Source organism: Calliphora vicina, chromosome 1 (assembly GCF_958450345.1).
Source record: "Calliphora vicina chromosome 1, idCalVici1.1, whole genome shotgun sequence".
Lineage (NCBI taxonomy): Eukaryota > Metazoa > Arthropoda > Insecta > Diptera > Calliphoridae > Calliphora > Calliphora vicina.
Genome location: NC_088780.1, coordinates 120,745,650 through 120,763,173, shown reverse-complemented (window position 1 = coordinate 120,763,173; position 17,524 = coordinate 120,745,650). Strand labels below are relative to the sequence as shown.

The window sequence follows — 17,524 nt, the reverse complement described above, 5'->3', positions numbered from 1 at the left end:
ATAAACAACAAATCACGAAAAACTTACTTGGTCCTGTGGGTGTTAGTAAACTTAAATCGTTTGGTTCTGGCTGTTGATGGTCTTCTTCACTGCCTGTGGTGTAATCGTAGTCGGGTGAGGAGGGATGTGGATGGGCTGGGATTTCATGATGTTGCGGTGGATTGGCCACAATTGTTTGGGTTTGTTTCAAATTGTTCAATATGCGTATAAGTGTTTTTATGGAATTATCAATGTTATCTGGTGTCAAGGTATGTGGCAAATGATTGCTTTCCTGTAATTTGTGCAATATTTCCGCCAACGAAGATGTGCGTATGTCAGGCAATTCATTAGGATCTGCTAAAATAGTTTTAGGTGGTGTTGTCTCTATGTTTGTGACTGCCACATTAGGTTGCACTTCATTATGATGGTGATGATGCTGTTGATGATGTACTGTCGGCTGTCTGGTTGCTAATGTTTGTAATGGTATATTTTCGTTTTGCTGCTGCTGCGGATGATGATATTGTTGATGATACTGTTGTCGTTGTTGTGGAATTTGATTATCATCACTTTCATATTTATTCGATGGTTTCAATTTACCAACCCCACCTCCCTGTGCAGCTGATATTTTTTGTCCAAATTCTTCTTTTACATACACATACTTTGCGTCTTCTTCATTGTAGCTACCATGGGACTTGGGTGGCGGTGTTATCGATACAATTTGTGGTCGTCCTGTTGGATTTTGTTCTCTAATTGTTGGATAATTGACATTCTTTTCTTTCAACACTGGCTGCAATCTTACTTTTGGCTTATTTTTATATGGTGGCCTCAATGAGGAGGCATAATTTTCCTGTGTTACGGGTTCATTTAGGAATGGAGCTGCTGTTGTTACCACTATAAAGGCATGGGAAGGTGGTCCCAGCGTGGGTTTTAAAAATTCCAGCTGGTGCTGTTGCTGCTGCTGTTGTTCATCATCCAACGACTGTCCAGGTTCATCAATCGGATAGTCAATGTATTGGGGTTTTGGGGGCCTATAATTGGTAAAATGTTGTTGTTATTAATTTAGGAAATTGTTAAATTAATTATACTAATATTATATATGAAATTGCATAGTTGCTAAAAATAGTTACTATAAAGTTTAAAAAGAGGTTTTATTAGTTATTATTAATTATAAAAAAAGAAGACAGCAGAATGAAAAAAAGGATTTTTTTTAGTTTTCTTTAATAAAACGTTAAAAGGTGTGCCAATGAGTGAAACGAAAGGGATTATGTTTATATACATATGTACATTATTTAACCTTAAGATTTTCAATAAAGCAATAGTTAAATATTTTTTGATTCTAAAAAAGCTATTTTCAACTTTATATTTTGAGCGTAGCATGAAGATCATATCACGTTTACATGCGTTTGAACGTTGTATTTTCCACTTTGATCAAGATAAGTTGCTGGGTGACACCCATTTACAAACATTAACAGCTTCCAAAATGCATCCGGAAGGTCCTACAGGTCCTGGCTGTTTATGGTACATACATATATGTTAAGCTGTCTGAATAATCCTACCTTCCTATGTCCATTGGATTTGTGAATTTATTTTGTTGTGGCGCAGCATCTTGGTTTTAACTAGAACACCCAAAAAAAAAGTGCAATTGAATCAACGTGGAAGGAAAGCAATCGCCAAACACTGATTAATCCCCGCCATGATCGCTGATTTGACTGAATGAGTTCTTTTTGTTTCTGCACATTTTAGATTTGACCCATTGAGAAAGAATAGATTTTTGTGAGTTTGGATTTATAACTGTTTTTAGTATGATCCGATTTATCAAATTTTCAAAAGTTTCTGATCAAAAAGGAATATTTCTGTTAAATTAAATTCTTTGGATTTCGAGCTTTTATCAGAGATACGGAGGAACATATGTTTATTTTTGGTATATTCGATCAATATTTCGAAATTCAGCAAAAAATAATTATGTATTTTCCAACCAAATCTTTTGCGGTATTCTACGAAAATAGAAAATTATCTCAAGGTTCCTCATAACCTGATACTGTCTTTTAGCAGCATCATACACAGACTATAACATAAATAGTAAACCGGAATTATAATTGAAAAATTTAGAAAAGAGCTTAGAAGCCAAACATTTTTAGACTAACGAACCAGTGTACTGGTTTTATCGAGTGAATATTCAATGTGGATATAGGCCACCCTGAACTCTTTTATCGATGTCTACACGACATATAATCTGATTCAAAAATGCCGGGCATATCTGAACGATATGACGAGACATACTACAGTTGGAGTCTCCTGTATAACGGGCACCAAAATTTCCCTCTAAATTGCATTACGGATTCATTGGCCATGATGGGAGCCTCACTCTTAGATGATGAGGTGGATCCATTGGTTGGTACACCACTCTTATCGTGCAAATGATGGGTCCAGAATTTATAAAAAAAAAATAATACTTGCTCTAGAACCTGATGGTCCACATCTGCAACAACAATGGCTATATGGTTCAAATATGACTGTCGTTGAATGTGGTTGCATAACTGGTCATTGCCTTATCGGTGTGCATGCTAAGAGATTGAATGTTCCATATGACTTCTGTAGAAGTAGTTATGATGAAGAAGACGATGATACTGCAAAGCACCTTCTCTGCCCAGAGCCTGCAAATGACTGACCGAAGATTGAAAAGTGGTGCGTGAATGCTTGCTGCATACGTGCAACAGGATAGTTTGGTTAGGAACACAAAAACGTCAATTATGGGAAATTATTGTTAATGGACCCACAAGTTGACTGCCTGCTTAACCTAACCTAATGCTCGGGATAATGTTCAATAATAAAACAGCACAAAAAGAAACAATATTCTTAAGAAGTTTCTCGTGGAATTAAGCTATTTGCAGCTGTGACAAAATAAGTCACAAATTTTTTTTACATTTCATGAGAAGTGGCTGAAATGTTTCCAACCTATAATTGACCCGAATTAGCATCATACCACTGGCTAGGTAGTGATGCAATGTACAATAATACCGGGCTGAGAACTAAAAATTAAGAACAAATATGTGACCTTCTCCTAAACGTTAACGGGAGAAACAACTATAAAATTCTTAATAGGTGGTTACGGATAAATTTGTAAAACGTGGGTAATGTTTCGATGCAATCTGAAACTAGAAGAAACTTTTTAATTAATTGTGGAAATACATTTCTAGATCGACCTTTAAGAGCTTTTCTTTTACCTAATCCTGCAGAATGTTTTTATAAACATCCTCCCCATTGTTTTATGATTCCAATCCGATCGAATTTGTATTTTCATAATTTAAAAAAAAAATTATTTACGGTATTTACGATTACATCGGAAATGGTATTTAATGGTAAAGGATTTTATTTTCAAATATTTAACAATAATAAGTTGATATTTATAAAAATATTAGTTCCTGTTAAACAATCCAATTAGATTTAAACATACATATTAGTAATAATAAAGAAATGTCATATGTAAGAGGAATGAATGAGAGATCCTACATTTTTTTGTAGTACTTACCCATTTTTCGAATATTGTGATTTATGGTGGGATGGTAACGATGCAGTATGAGATTGTGAATAATGATTATGGTGTTGCTGTTGCAATGTTTCCAATTCACCAAATAAACTATGAACGGGTATTGTAAGAACTTGTTCCTCTCCTCCACCTGTAGCACTCGTGCCTACTCCACTGGCGGTAGGTTTCAATTCAGGTCTAGGATATAAATCATGATGCATGGGACTATGCTGGGGATAATTTGGGTCGTAGTGTGTTGAGGGTTGTAGTGGTTGTATGGGTGTTAGATCGGTAACGGTGCCAGTGCCAGGTGAAGCATGCATTGGTGGTGGTGGTGACATTGTTGAACTTAAGACAAAAATTTGTGTAGGATTTTGTTGATGTTGATACTGTTGTTGTTGTTCGCGTTCTTTATTGTTGCCGGGCTCACGATATTTATGTCTTGTAGCATGTTGTCGTTGCTGATGTTTGTTGTAACGCATACGTTGCTGCAAATACATAACATATTTCTCCTGTGGGGTCATCATCTGACTATTTTTTATACTGTATGAATTAACATCCTTCAATACCTGTTCAATATTATGTTGCTGCTGATTGTGTTGTTGGTGTTGGTTGTGATGTTGCTGCAGTTGTATTTCACTTTCGAAAAAACTTTCCGGTTTTGGTGGTTGAAATTGTATTGCTGATTTACCACCATGATACAATTGTTGCTGTTGCTGCTGATGCTGGGAGCCAATCCCTGTTACCGTTTGTGGTTGTTGCGATGTTCGCAGTGATGCATCAATGATTACATGCTCCGGTTGTTGTTGTTGCTGTTGATGATGATGTGGATTTTGATGATAGATGGTAGGAGGACTACAATATGAAATGTATTAAAATGAACGTGTTTATGAATACTGAATGTTTGCTTCAACTAACAAACATTTTTGTTTGCTTTAGTTTTTGTGTATTTGTGTAATTCGATTGCAAAGTACTATATGCTTTAAAATGGCTAAAATGAAACATGACATTTTTGTATACATTTTCATTAAAAAAATTATATTTTTCATTGGCAATAATGAGTGGCTTAATACTTTTTTGTATTCGATTTTATAATGAATTATGTATTTACTAAGGATAAACAATAAATTCGAAGATGACCTTTTAGGTGGTTCTGTTCAGACGCGGAAATTAGCAAACCCTTTTTAGTTCTATAAAATTTAAAATTCAAAATAGTTTTTACAGTGGTTTAAATTTAAAATTTTCGGATCAAAATTTATTTTATTTTTCAACATAGTCTCCTTTCAGCTCTATATATCCACACTTTGTCCAATTTTGTTATCCCTTCCAAAAATAAGATTTGTCGAGGTCATCAAAATAGGTATTTTTTTTTAGATGATTTCATCGTTGGAGTCAAATCTCTTTTCGTCGAGACATTTCTTCAGGTTTGGAAATAAGAAATAGTCACTCGGGCCTTAATCCGGTGAATAGGATTCATGGATTTTTGCCATGCACCCGCAGTCATCTTACGGAAATCTTTCTCATACCCGTTATTTTTTTTCAATTGTTTCGGGTGTAGAGACCACAACGAAATTCAGTAAACCATATTGAAGTTGATGGTGCAGAGTTTCCATAGTATTTATCTATCAAGTTTAGCCATTGCGTGATGTTTTTTTACGCAAAAAATAATGCTTAATGAGCGACGAAATTCGCTTTTTTCCAACGAAATTCGCTTTTTGATCCACCCTAGTATTTAACGGCACGATACATAAAATTAGCTGTTTCATGCCACTATTGAATTTGGTTTTTAAAGAGTAAATGAAGTATAAATGTCTGTCATTAAAAACTATTAAGATGTTGAATTTCGGGTTTTTCAGTTTATTCAATAAACTAAACCGTTTTTGAGTTACGCAAATATATGTTGTGCAACATCCTCAATTTTCGAAATAACGGTATATCTCGAAAACAAGTGCTAACCTAAAAAAACGGTTATCACCATTGGATTCAGCGTAATCGAATTAGTTTAACCCGCCGGGTGCCCCTCTTGACAGAAAACAAGTAAGAGAGCTATATTCGCTGTGCCGAATTTTATATATCCTTCACCAAAATATACTTTAAAATAAAAATTTTAAATATTTTTAGGTAAACAAAATTTAATTTTTTTTCCAGTTGTTTTTTCGAAATTGTTTTTTAAAATTTTTTTTTAATTTTGAAAATTTTTTTTTAATATTTAGTGAAAAAAAATTTTGGTGAAAAAAAAAAAATAGATATCCATATTGTCTATATTAATGATTTAGTAATCCAGTTATGGGTCAAAAATAGGTCAAAAATCGAGGTTGTCCTGGTTTTTTCTTTATATCTCAGCCATTTGTGGACCGATTTTATCGATTTTAAATAGCAACCGAGCCGGAAGCTATTTAAAATTTCGGAGATATTGATGTATCATTCGTGTATGTAAGTTATTTGGGGACTTCAGAAAGTTGATTTCAACACACAGACGGACAGACGGACATGGCTATATCGACTCCGCTATCTATAACGATTCAGAATATATATACTTTGTGGGGTCGCAAATGAAAAATGTAGAAATTTTTCCCTTGCCACTCATGGTGAAGGGTATGACAAGTTTCAATTTCGTGCACAGTGTAATTGTACAGAACTTATGAAAATACTAAGTATTCATTCGAATATTTTTTTTGGAGATACCGTTTATTTACGTATGTGCCAATCGAATGATAAATCCTCCCTGACAGAATTTTTCAGTTGTGGTTGTAAAAAATTAAATATTTGATTGTTGCTAGAATCTATGTATCCATTTTTAACCGATTTCAAAATTTTAAACACTTTTGGAAAGGCAAAGAATTAAGCTTTCATAAAATGTATGTTCCAAGATTTTCAAATTCAACAATAGTTATAATAGTTATTTTAATTTGTTGATAATTTTTTTTTTAATCTTAACAAAAACAATACTTACAAATGTTAATAGTTTTCTTTCTAAACTCATTAAAAAATTAAAATCGGACAAAAACTGACCAACATCATTGAAAACGGTTTTTTTATACCCTTCAGCATGAGTGGCAAGGTATATAGGAGTTTCTCATTCCGTTTGTAATTTCTACATTTTTAATTTGCGAACCCACAAAGTATATACTATATTCTGGATCGCTATAGATAGCGATGTCGATATAGCCATGTTCGTCTGACCGTCTCACAGTGGTTTCCCCTATAGGCCAAAAATCAAAAACAATAATGTTTTTTTTTCTAAGCTTTAAATTTATTTAAATTTGCACTAAATTTATTTATTTTTTAAAAACTACTCTTTCACGTAGACTTTTAGTTGTTTGGCCCTCATCTGCCCACAACATCTTATACATTAAATTGTAGGTTTTTTACCTCTCTTTAAATTAAAAAATATTGTGGCCGCATGTTTTTGCATATTTTCGCATATGGATGTGATTTACATAGACATCCGACGAAAAATAATGAAAAATCTCATTTTGCCAACATACCATTTTTTAAGTACTTTATTCACTTATCGTAGAAATTAGAGCTAAAAATATGGAACAACAGTAAGAACGAAAAGTCAAGAGTTTTGAAGAGAAAACAACATATTCAGCAACGATTTCGGGCCTAAAAGGTACTTTTGGTAGATAGGCCAAAAGCTGGTGGTTGCGAAAATTCGAACTTTGACATAAAAAATAACAGAAATCGATAAGGGCATTTTGCAAAGATGTGCCACAATTCTCCAAGCTATAAATTCTGTATTTGAAACTGATGACGTAAAGTTTGAGGAATATGCCGTATAGACAGCCAAGAAACTTGTTGAGGAGTATCCCTGGTACTACCTCCCTCCATCAGTACACAAAATTCAGATCCAAAGAGCTGAGGTGAACATTGGATGAAGCAGCTGAAGCGAAAAATAAGGATATAAAACAATTTAGATTGCAACATACACGAAATATCGTGCCTTGCTACAAATATAGATATTTTAAATAGGATCTTATTAACTTCAGATCCATTTATTTCTGGAGCTCGAAACTTACCAACACAGAAAACAAGTAGTTAAAGTCAAAGAGTTTTAAAGTTGCTTAATACTTGATATAAGTATATTAATATATTTTACCTTATTTGTTACCTTATATTACTTAATAACACTGTGTGTAATTTTTTAAGTCATGGAAATATAACCATATACGGACACCACTACGTGATAAAAGACCAAAAGTCATGCACTTTTTTATGGAATTTTGATTTATTCTCTGAGGCATAAAGAATTCTTATCATAAAGAACAAAAATTGTGAACATATAAAATCAAAAATTATATAATACCTCATATTGCATTATACAACTTTGTATAACTTTTTAATTTAGTTTTTTTTCAGTGTATATTACAAATGAATTAAAATGGAATAAAAATTTACAAAATTGTTTAAAACGAACGAATTTTCATACTTTATTTAAAAAATTCTTAAATTAATTTATAAGCCAATTAACCCTTAAAAGATCAAATGGCTACTGTGGCTACAGTTCTTTATATTTGCTAAAAATTTGCCAACTTTAAGTTCCTCGGGCATGCTATGAGCTGGTAAATTTTGAATACCTTAGCTTTTTTAGTTTTGGAGATATTGATTTTTGACCGCACAAAAATCAATATCTCCAAAACCACTGTGCGTCTGTATGTTGAAATCAACTTTCCGTAGCCCCCAAATAACTTACATACATGATTCATACATCAATATATCGGGAATTCTCTGGGCTCGGTAGCTATTTAAAATCGACACAATCGGCCCAGAAATGGTTGAGAAAAAACCAGGACAGCCTCGATTTTTCACCGATCTTTGATCTATATCTGGATTACTAAGTCATTAATATAGACAATATGCATATACAATAATAGATATTTGAAAGACCTTTACAACGGCGCATATAACGCCAAAGTAAGTCGGACCTACAAGTTTTTTTTTTGAATTAAAAAAAAAAAATTATTTTGTTCACCTAAAAATATATAAAATTTTTATTTTCGAGCATAATTTGGTGAAGGGTATTTTTGACACATTTTATAACATACTCAACAGTACCTATAACCCACGCTAGGTAGTTTTCTGAGTTTTTTATAGCACCGTAATATCAATCTATTTTATAAATCATTTCATATTTAATAAAGAAAAATAAAAACATATCAATGGGTCATTGGTTGATTCTATGGTAGGTATACATGAAAATCATCTTACTAGATCATGAATATTGTCAAAATGCATAATTTTTTTTTATTATGCAACATTTTATGTTGTTGTATTTAAATCACCTCAAGCATCTGCATGCAGAACAATATTGAAATCCATTATTAAGTTATGAACTTACTTGCAGACAGAAACATTAACTCGTGAAAACATGTGTCACACTGGCAGTAATTGTGCAATTGTAAAATAATTCTAGGAAACACAGCTACTACAGGGACACTCATAGACATTTTGTATGTTTTTTGTGGAACATTTTTGTGTGTGTTTATTGAGTAAATACAACTTAATCGGCCTGCAGTAATTTATGACATGAATTTTCAATTACCATTACATTATGAATAATCTGATATATTCACTCCATTCATACACATCCGCCTACACAAAGTATCATGTTTGCAATGGTGGTAGTGGATTGGCTATTGGCCCTGCAGTTGTGGTGAATGTTTTCGAAACTACTTAATGCGAAGCTTTTCAACGTGGTGCGCTGTCCTAATCGGGAGGCAATTTCAATAACTTTAAATTTGTAGTTATGAAGTAAATTCAAATGATGAAATGTAAAGAATTTAGCTATCATCTACACCATTTCCAATTGTATTTCAGAAGTTTTTAACTGTATTTCAGAAAATTCCAATTGAATTTCAGACATTTCTATTTTGAGTTCAGAATTTTCTAATTTCCATTGGTATTGCTATTAGAATTTTCTGAAATACATATGGAAGTTTCTGAAATACAGTTAGAAATTTCTGAAATGCAAATGGAAAATTCTGAAATATAATTGGAAAATCTGAAATTCAATTGGAAATTTCTCAAATACAATTAGAAATACAATCTGAAATACAATTGAAAATTGTGTATACATACATTATTTTCACACGAACTTGGGATTATTTTAAACATTTTAAACCTGTGAAATTTTTATATTTTATTTTGGACGAAAAACTGCTTCCTAGAAAAAAGTTTCTTAATCCTCTAACCCGCAAACTTTAAAAAGCTAAAAAAAAGTTGTCGAATAATTTTTTTAGGGTAATTATGACCCAAAAAACTCAGAACAGCTATCAGAAACTAATTTGCAAATTAAGTTTAGGAACCAGGTGCAAAAAGGTGAAGAGTCCCTGAGGCACTCTCCGGTTTAGGTGTAAAAAACAATAATTATGATACGATTTTATTGAAAAACTAATTAAAAATAACTAATAAAAAATATTTTTAATAGATCGGGTGACTAAAAGTTAATAAAACTTTGATTTAAAAAAAAAAATGACACAAGATTTCACGTGCTAAAATTATGACATCACTCACAAAACAGCTGACAGAACAAAAATTAAAAGTCAGAATGGATTTCGACCTTCCAGGGAAATGTTAATAAATCTGTAACTAAAGTCAGGCACTCTTGCGGGTTAGAGGGTTAAGGAGCTTATAAAGCTGGAATTGCAAAATGATCAACAGTTTTAGATACTATGGTTTATTTCAAATCATTGATAATTATTTTGTCAGCCCCGTCAGCTATAGTGATATGTTAACGAACAAACCTTTTATTTGAGAATTATTCCAACATAAAAATTTAGTGCTATACTGGGCCTTCCCAATTGAAACCATTTTATGTAGAAATATCAGATTTAGCCTATTTGTTCTAAAATCCAAAAGTAGAGAATTAAAAAATTATTGGATTACCAACGTTCAGCTGAAAATCTGTGGGATAAAACTCCCGACATCTCGATTTAGTTGATAAACACTGGTGTTGTGTTGTACTGTCGGTATAAACAAACCGTATAGTTTTGCATCTTTGCACCCAGAGAAAAAATATAGTTACATAGTTTTACATGTTTACCATAACCATTTCAAAATGTTTACATGTTTTTTTGACAATATTATGGTCACTGTAATTATGTATATGTTTGTGGTAACCATAAAATGTTTATGTTACCATTCACATCATTGTAGCAATCATATATATGGTTCTGGTAAGTAAATATATGTTTATGGCAACCTTTTTGGGTTAAAAGTTTTAAGGAAAAACGTGTATTTTTTCGACCTCACTCCTTATGTCCTGCAAACTTCAGGTCAACTCTTGAATTACATGCTTGTCAGAATTGCAGATAGTTAAAATATAATTTAAAAGGGTGGGAGTAAGAATAGTTGTCGAACTTTATAGAAGGCTGGATGGCAATATTTTGAATTCTTTATAGAAGCCAGTGAATAACAGAACAAATGATAAATCACTCACCAAAATATTACGTCTGATGTTTGAAATAACCACTTAATTCCTAAAGAGAAATATAAACATATATTTAAACTGACTAAATTTCAGCTTTATTACGCAAACTAAAGCGACATTTGACTCTACACCTGTCATGTATTAACCACTCTTTGCATTACAAAGGACACATAAGTGTCAAATGACATAAACATAATTGGAATCAACAAGAAACTAGACATTTTTAAAAAAGCTACACTTTTAAAACTAAAGGGTGCAGTTTTGTGAGCAACTACTACGTGGTGGTACTCTAACAGTACCTTTCGCATTGGTGTACCTGGTGTATTGCTGGAGCTAAGTACTACTCCTGTAGTTCTATGCTTTTTTTTTCGTGTAAAATGACAGACATACATTTATTATCATTGCGAGTTTAATATTCATACTATTATTATTATTTTTGTTATTTTCATTTGGTTATACAAACCTAACCACATTTTGTACCAAAATGTAACCACTTATTCGTTTGCTGACTTACCACACCACTCGTCGCGACACGTCGCCTCGTTTTATTGTATTACTCTCACTTATGGTCATTGTTATGATTGCACTGCATTACAATGCATTTACTGTATTGTATTTATATTCAGTGCAGTTTTTGTTGATTGATTTTGTTTTTGGTATCGGCCTAGGGGTTACTCCATATTCAAAATTGTATGCTGTTGTATTTATGTACTCGTATTATTGTAATTTTGTTAAAATTACCTAAACTAAATATATCAATTATGGCAAGAAGTATCAGAACGTGCTTACACACATATCTCTTTATCAATATTATTCGCATATGTAATGGAAAGTTTTAATTTTTGTATCAATTATTTTGGAAAAAAGTTTTTCTGTAATGTTTTAAGAGTGCCTTCCTTAAGCATTCATGGTGGCTGGCTACAATTGACGTCGTGTAGTCAGCTACTTAATTATTTTGAAAACGGCGACAACATCGTAACCAGCTGACCATAATTATATTAATTATTGCAAGTGATTTTCGGAAGAAATTTTATAGTACGACCAGAAAACATAAGGTTAGAAATATAAAAAACCACGGTATTATTTTTTAGCGGCTGTTAAAAAAGTTCACGCACCAAACGCAAAAGTTTTTCATGAAATATTTTCAATTATTTTGAAATACAATATATTTTATTTTAATAATAACTGCGGACATACTTCAAAAGATAATTTTTAAATAAGGGAAGTATCCCTCACACTTGCAAAAAAAATTATGAAATTATTTATATAATTTTTAAGAGAAAAAAAAAATTTGGTTTATATTAGAAATTGGTGTTGGTGCGTGATGTTTTTGATTCTAAATGACCTAAAAAAATTATTTTCATTACTTATACAACATTGGCCATCACGTGGTAGTATGCCAAAAATTTCGCCAAAATTAGTTATATGGCTAATGTACATATGTAAGTATGTATATTGAAATAAAAATATAGTTATTTTGGCTTTGACCCCACCAGACGCCCAATCTATGTGGTCCGTTCATATCATGTCCATGTGAGATGACCATGCCCTCAAATCGCTCATGCAGAATGTCCAATGTGGCATGAGCTTTGTGGCACGTAGCGCCGTTATGTTAAAACCACATGTCGGTGTCTATATAATCCAATTCAGATCAATAGCGCACATTTTTAAGTTATAAGTATTGTTTTTGTTAAGAATATTTAAAAAAAAAATTTATCAACTTTTTTGATTTTAATCACTTTTCATTGCTTATTTTGATATGAAAGCTTATACAAATTTATATCAATGTATAAAGAAAATTTAGTTCTTAGTGAAACGTGGTTTCAAATCGGATGAAAACTGTAAAGTTATTTTCATTACCTTCTTGAGTATTTTCTCCCCCAGCGCATATGAATAAAAATAAAAAACAAAAATACAGTGGAGTCGGGATAGAGTGAACTAATTAATGCAAGGCCTGTTCACTTTATCCAATAAATTCACTGTATCGAAACTGAAATAAATCATTAATGGTTGCTTGTTTTGTACACGTACTTTTGGCTTTTTCTACTGCTAAATAACAAAATTTGTAAAACTAAGATATTTTCATAATCTTTAGTATTGTTTTCAGCCCAGTCAATGGCTTTTTAAAATTTATTGTGGACTTTGCTACACCAAATTTATTAGCTAGAACTGTAACTCCCACTCCATTGTCCATATCTTTAATTATTTCTTGCTAAACTTTTATAGTAAGATTTTTTTTGGGTTTCGATAGCAATACAAATAGTAGGGTCAAAAAAAATCAAAAATGTCAGAAAAACAGAAATAACGGTGTTGTATAAAAAACTGTTGAGTCAAAACTGCCTGTAGACAAAAAATAATAAATAAAAACTTTTGATTTAAAATTTTTTTGCAAAAAAAAAACTAAAGTTCACTCTATAATATAATAAATAGAGGTAGGCGATGTTCACTCTTTAGAGTCTCCAATGTAAAAATTTGTGTGTTCATACTATCCAGTAGTTCATATTATCAAGTGTTCACTCTAACCCGACTCCACTGTATTTGTAAAATTTTTAATTTACAATTTTTTCGAACTTATAAATTTTTCGAGGTTATAAAGTACTACGACCTACCCTAAAACAGTTTTTTCAAAATAACTCAAAATTTTGAGGGTGTTTCAAAATCGTTGAAAACGTTTCGCTTTTCAAGTTCTGACAAAAAGTGTCATTTTGTAGCAGAGTGTAATTTTTGGACTTCCCTAGCTGTAGATTGGAATTAGATGCCATTCGCAAATATGAACAATCTTGCAAAAGTGAACTGGCCTGGTTTTAATTAGTTCATATTATCGCGAGTGCACTGAAATTGGTAATTTTTTCAGAATTACATAAAATAATAAATAACAAATACCGAAAATATGTCTTAAAGTAAAGTCAAAAATGTATACATTGATTGCTTCTACTGCAACATTTAGTTATTATAACCAAATTATTAAGCAGTTGCGTCTACCGAATATATTCAGTAATTCCAACTCATCTATCAGCACAATTATGAAAAAAAATTCCCCGGGAGTTTTTTTTCCCTTTTCCCATTTTTCCTATTCAAATTCAATGTTAAAAATAAGAATAGGGAATTGCCGACAAATTCAGTTGCCACCACGAATCTGTTTTCTCTGTGTATTAATTATTCTTACTACAGCAATTGCCAGTTATGGTCCGATCATGAAATCATTTGTTCTTATAAAAAATAGGTTAGGTTTAGAAACATTACGAATTTTTTGACTTTGTTTCTCTATAACAAATTATGAAATATATTTGGATTTAAAACAAAATACATACTTTGAAAATGCAAAAACAATATTTTGTTGCATCCCAAGTTAAATGAAAAGCTTGTAATAAGTTTCCGATGGCATTATTTAGTTTGTACAATCTCTTTTTTCACTTACTTTCATATTTTCCCCCATAAATTAATATTTTTTGTTTCGTTTGTTATCGCATCGGTGTTGTCTTTTTATATTATACTACATACCTAATTGCTTCTGCATTATGATGGTGTTGGTGGTGATGATGAAGATGAGCTGAATTCACTGAATCTCCAGAAGCAATAGTGCCACCTCCTGCTGCAACTACACTATGTGTTAAATCAACATTAAGTGGAGATGTTGTTACACTATAATACTGTGATTGTTGTTTAGGATTATGTTGTTGTTGTTGCTGCTGTTGATGATGATGATGGCGTTGAGGCACTGGTTGAACATCGATTGGTATTAATGCTGCCGATGCTGATGTTGGTAATGGGCCAGAAGAATATTCTATAGCAATTTGCTGTGACTGTGGCTGATGATGAGGATGTGGACGATGCTGCTGTAGTTGATGTTGTTGCTTGTGATATTGTTGGTTTTCATCTTGGTTGTATGAACTATCATCGATTTCTCCTGCCTCTGCCTCTGCACCTACAGCCGTAGCATGTGAATTTAAAATATTGTTGTTATTGTTATTATTACTGTTTAGTGGCGTATAAACAATTGGCACAAAATTGCCTGGCACTGTATTGGATGGTGTAAATGGTGTTAAATTGATTTTCGATTGTTTAGTTCGTGGACGATAAACAGCAGCGGCACCATTATTATTGTTGCCACTGCTTCCACTGCCACTACCAACACCATGATAAGGCACTTTTTGTTGTTGTTGTTGCTGCTGCTTTATGACAGAGGATGTTTGCCTGATGTTTTCATAGGCCGATCCCGATGACGACGACGCGGAGGTGGAGGGCGAGGAAGCTGTTGATGTTAATGGTGGGAAATGTTGTACGGTTTTTTGCTGAGAATAAGGAAAGAAAGGAATTATAGTTGTGTTAAATGTTTGCAACGAAACATTATTTATGGTGCGAAATTTATAAAACGACAGTTTTGCAATTTTCTTAAAATACTCACTCGTATGGGATTAACTTCCTTAAAAGTGACAAATGCATTATGGTTGTTGCCATTACCCTTGCCATGGCCCGCTAACACAGGCAAACCCGATGCTGAGGGTCCTGGTGGTCCAGGCGGTTGTAAATGTTGTGAATGTCCTGTTGTAGGTGGCAATAAATGAAATTGTTGTTGTTGCGGCTGTTGTCCTCCATAGCCATGTGTTTGATAGCTACCAAGGCCTGCATTTGGATGATAATGCTGTTGGCCACTTGGAGCTGAAGATAATTGCGAGGCTGTTGCTGTTGCTGCTGCTGGAGCTGGTGGTAGATATTGTATGCCACTATGCACATATTGTGGTGGTAAGGGTATATAGCTACCAGTTGGTCCTGTTGCACTTGGTCTGGCCAGCTGCTTTGTCTTTATCATTTAAAATAAATAAATACACAACAGTGTAAATAAACAATAATTTCTCTTATCTGTTTCTACTTATACATATAATCATAGATGGGCACTTTACATTACCAGTAAAATTTCAGTAAAAATTTGTTTTTACTAGGATATTCGAATTGTTCGATTTGTCTCTTGTTCGAATAAAACGAATTATTCGAATAAGAGATTTTAACTTGTTCGAATAATTCGATCACACGTTTAAAATTAATCGAATTATTCGAATAATTAAAATTTTTTAAAAAAGTAAAAAATTAAGTTTTGATGTCGGTTTTTTTAATATTTTATTGTTAAAGAAAAACAAAAAATAACGTTAAAGTTAACAATTCAAGTATTGATAATGTTAAAAAACATTCGAAAACAAAGTCCATCATTAAATTTTCAACAGAAATATTCTGATTAGATTAACTCCCGAACAATCTACAAAACAATTAGCAAACTCTTTAGTTTCCGTTTTGGAGCTATACTTTAAACAATTTTAGCTAGTCGGACATGATCCTGAATTCAAATATATATTAAGAACTTTTTTATGTCGTTCATTAATTCATGCTTTAAATTGAGTAACTAATTCTTTAGTAAATTAATTATTCACTATTTCTAAATTATATATACAGTGTAAGATAAAAATGTGTAAATGATGGTCATATATTTACACTTTGTGACACCATTTTTAAAGTGCAATGTTTATAAAGAAACGTTTTGTGTTTTTTTAAACAATATTTATTAAGGATATTTTAGGACTAAATAAATAAAATATTTCCTTAATTATGCTCCAGTAATCTAAAAAAAATAACTGCAACCCATTTACACACTTTTGGCGCAGATTACTAAAGTAACTTTTTTAGTACTTCGAATAACCTGCTTTCGCGTCAATGGCAGCCTGAATTCTGGAGGGCATACTCTCCACCAGTTTGCGACACTCTTCTTGCATTATAGATCCCTAGATATCATGGGAGCGCTCCTAGAGCTGAGTTGTGTTTCTAAATGCATTTTGATAATTATAAACGCGACGTTTTAGAATTCGCACCAAATTCTCAATCGGATTTAAATTCTGAGATTGTGGGAGTCAATCTAGCAATGTAATTTTGGCGGTTTTTAAAAAATTAAGCGTCTTTTTAGACTTATGTTTGTTGTCGTTATCTTGTAGTATCACAGTGTTTTCAATTTGTCCACGCCAATCATTCAGACTATCCACATCTGTTGTCTTGATAATGTCTATATACATTTCTGCATTCATATTACTACCAATTTGATGGAGTTTTCCTACACCTTTCGCAGAAAAACAACCACAAAATGGCAATATTCCACCACCATATTTCATAGTCGTCATAAAATCACGGTCTTTTAATGGCGCATTTCGTTTTTGGTAGTCATATTTTGGTCCATCAGTTCTAAAATGGTTAATTTTCGATTCATCTGTACAGATAACTTTTTCCCAATCATCAAAGGTCCATTTCTTAAAAAAATTTACAAATGTTAGTCGAAGAGACTTGTGTCTTTCAGTTAAACGAGGTTTTTTAACAATCTTTATTGCATAAAAACCACATCTTTTGATTTCTCTAAGAGATGCACGTTTTGAAATCTTAATTTGGTAGCATGAAGATAGTTTTGGTTGTACCTCACTATTTTCTTCTCCTGATGCAACTAGACGTTATACAGTGAGACCATCTTTTAACAATAGAATTGAATTTCGTCCACAAATTGGTGCTGGAAAAGCCAAACCACATATATTCGCTATGTTCTCAACAGATTAAAA

General features: G+C 32.4%; 2 protein-coding genes across 3 annotated transcripts in view; one reads left to right on the top strand and one right to left on the bottom strand.

Moving 5' to 3' along the window:
- Nucleotides 1–17,524, top strand: part of qin — a 223,432-nt gene that overhangs the window by 11,940 nt on the left and 193,968 nt on the right. The gene's annotated exons all lie outside the window — the stretch shown is intronic.
- LOC135948916 (uncharacterized) overlaps nucleotides 1–17,524 on the bottom strand; it is a 108,540-nt gene that overhangs the window by 2,684 nt on the left and 88,332 nt on the right. Inside the window, exons 3-6 of the mRNA XM_065498367.1 lie at nucleotides 15,565–15,738; nucleotides 14,439–15,106; nucleotides 3,509–4,360; nucleotides 28–1,007 (exon numbers count right to left, since the gene is read on the bottom strand). Coding sequence (XP_065354439.1) covers nucleotides 28–1,007; nucleotides 3,509–4,360; nucleotides 14,439–15,106; nucleotides 15,565–15,738 — 2,674 coding nt within the window. The remainder of the gene's footprint in view (nucleotides 1–27; nucleotides 1,008–3,508; nucleotides 4,361–14,438; nucleotides 15,107–15,564; nucleotides 15,739–17,524) is intronic.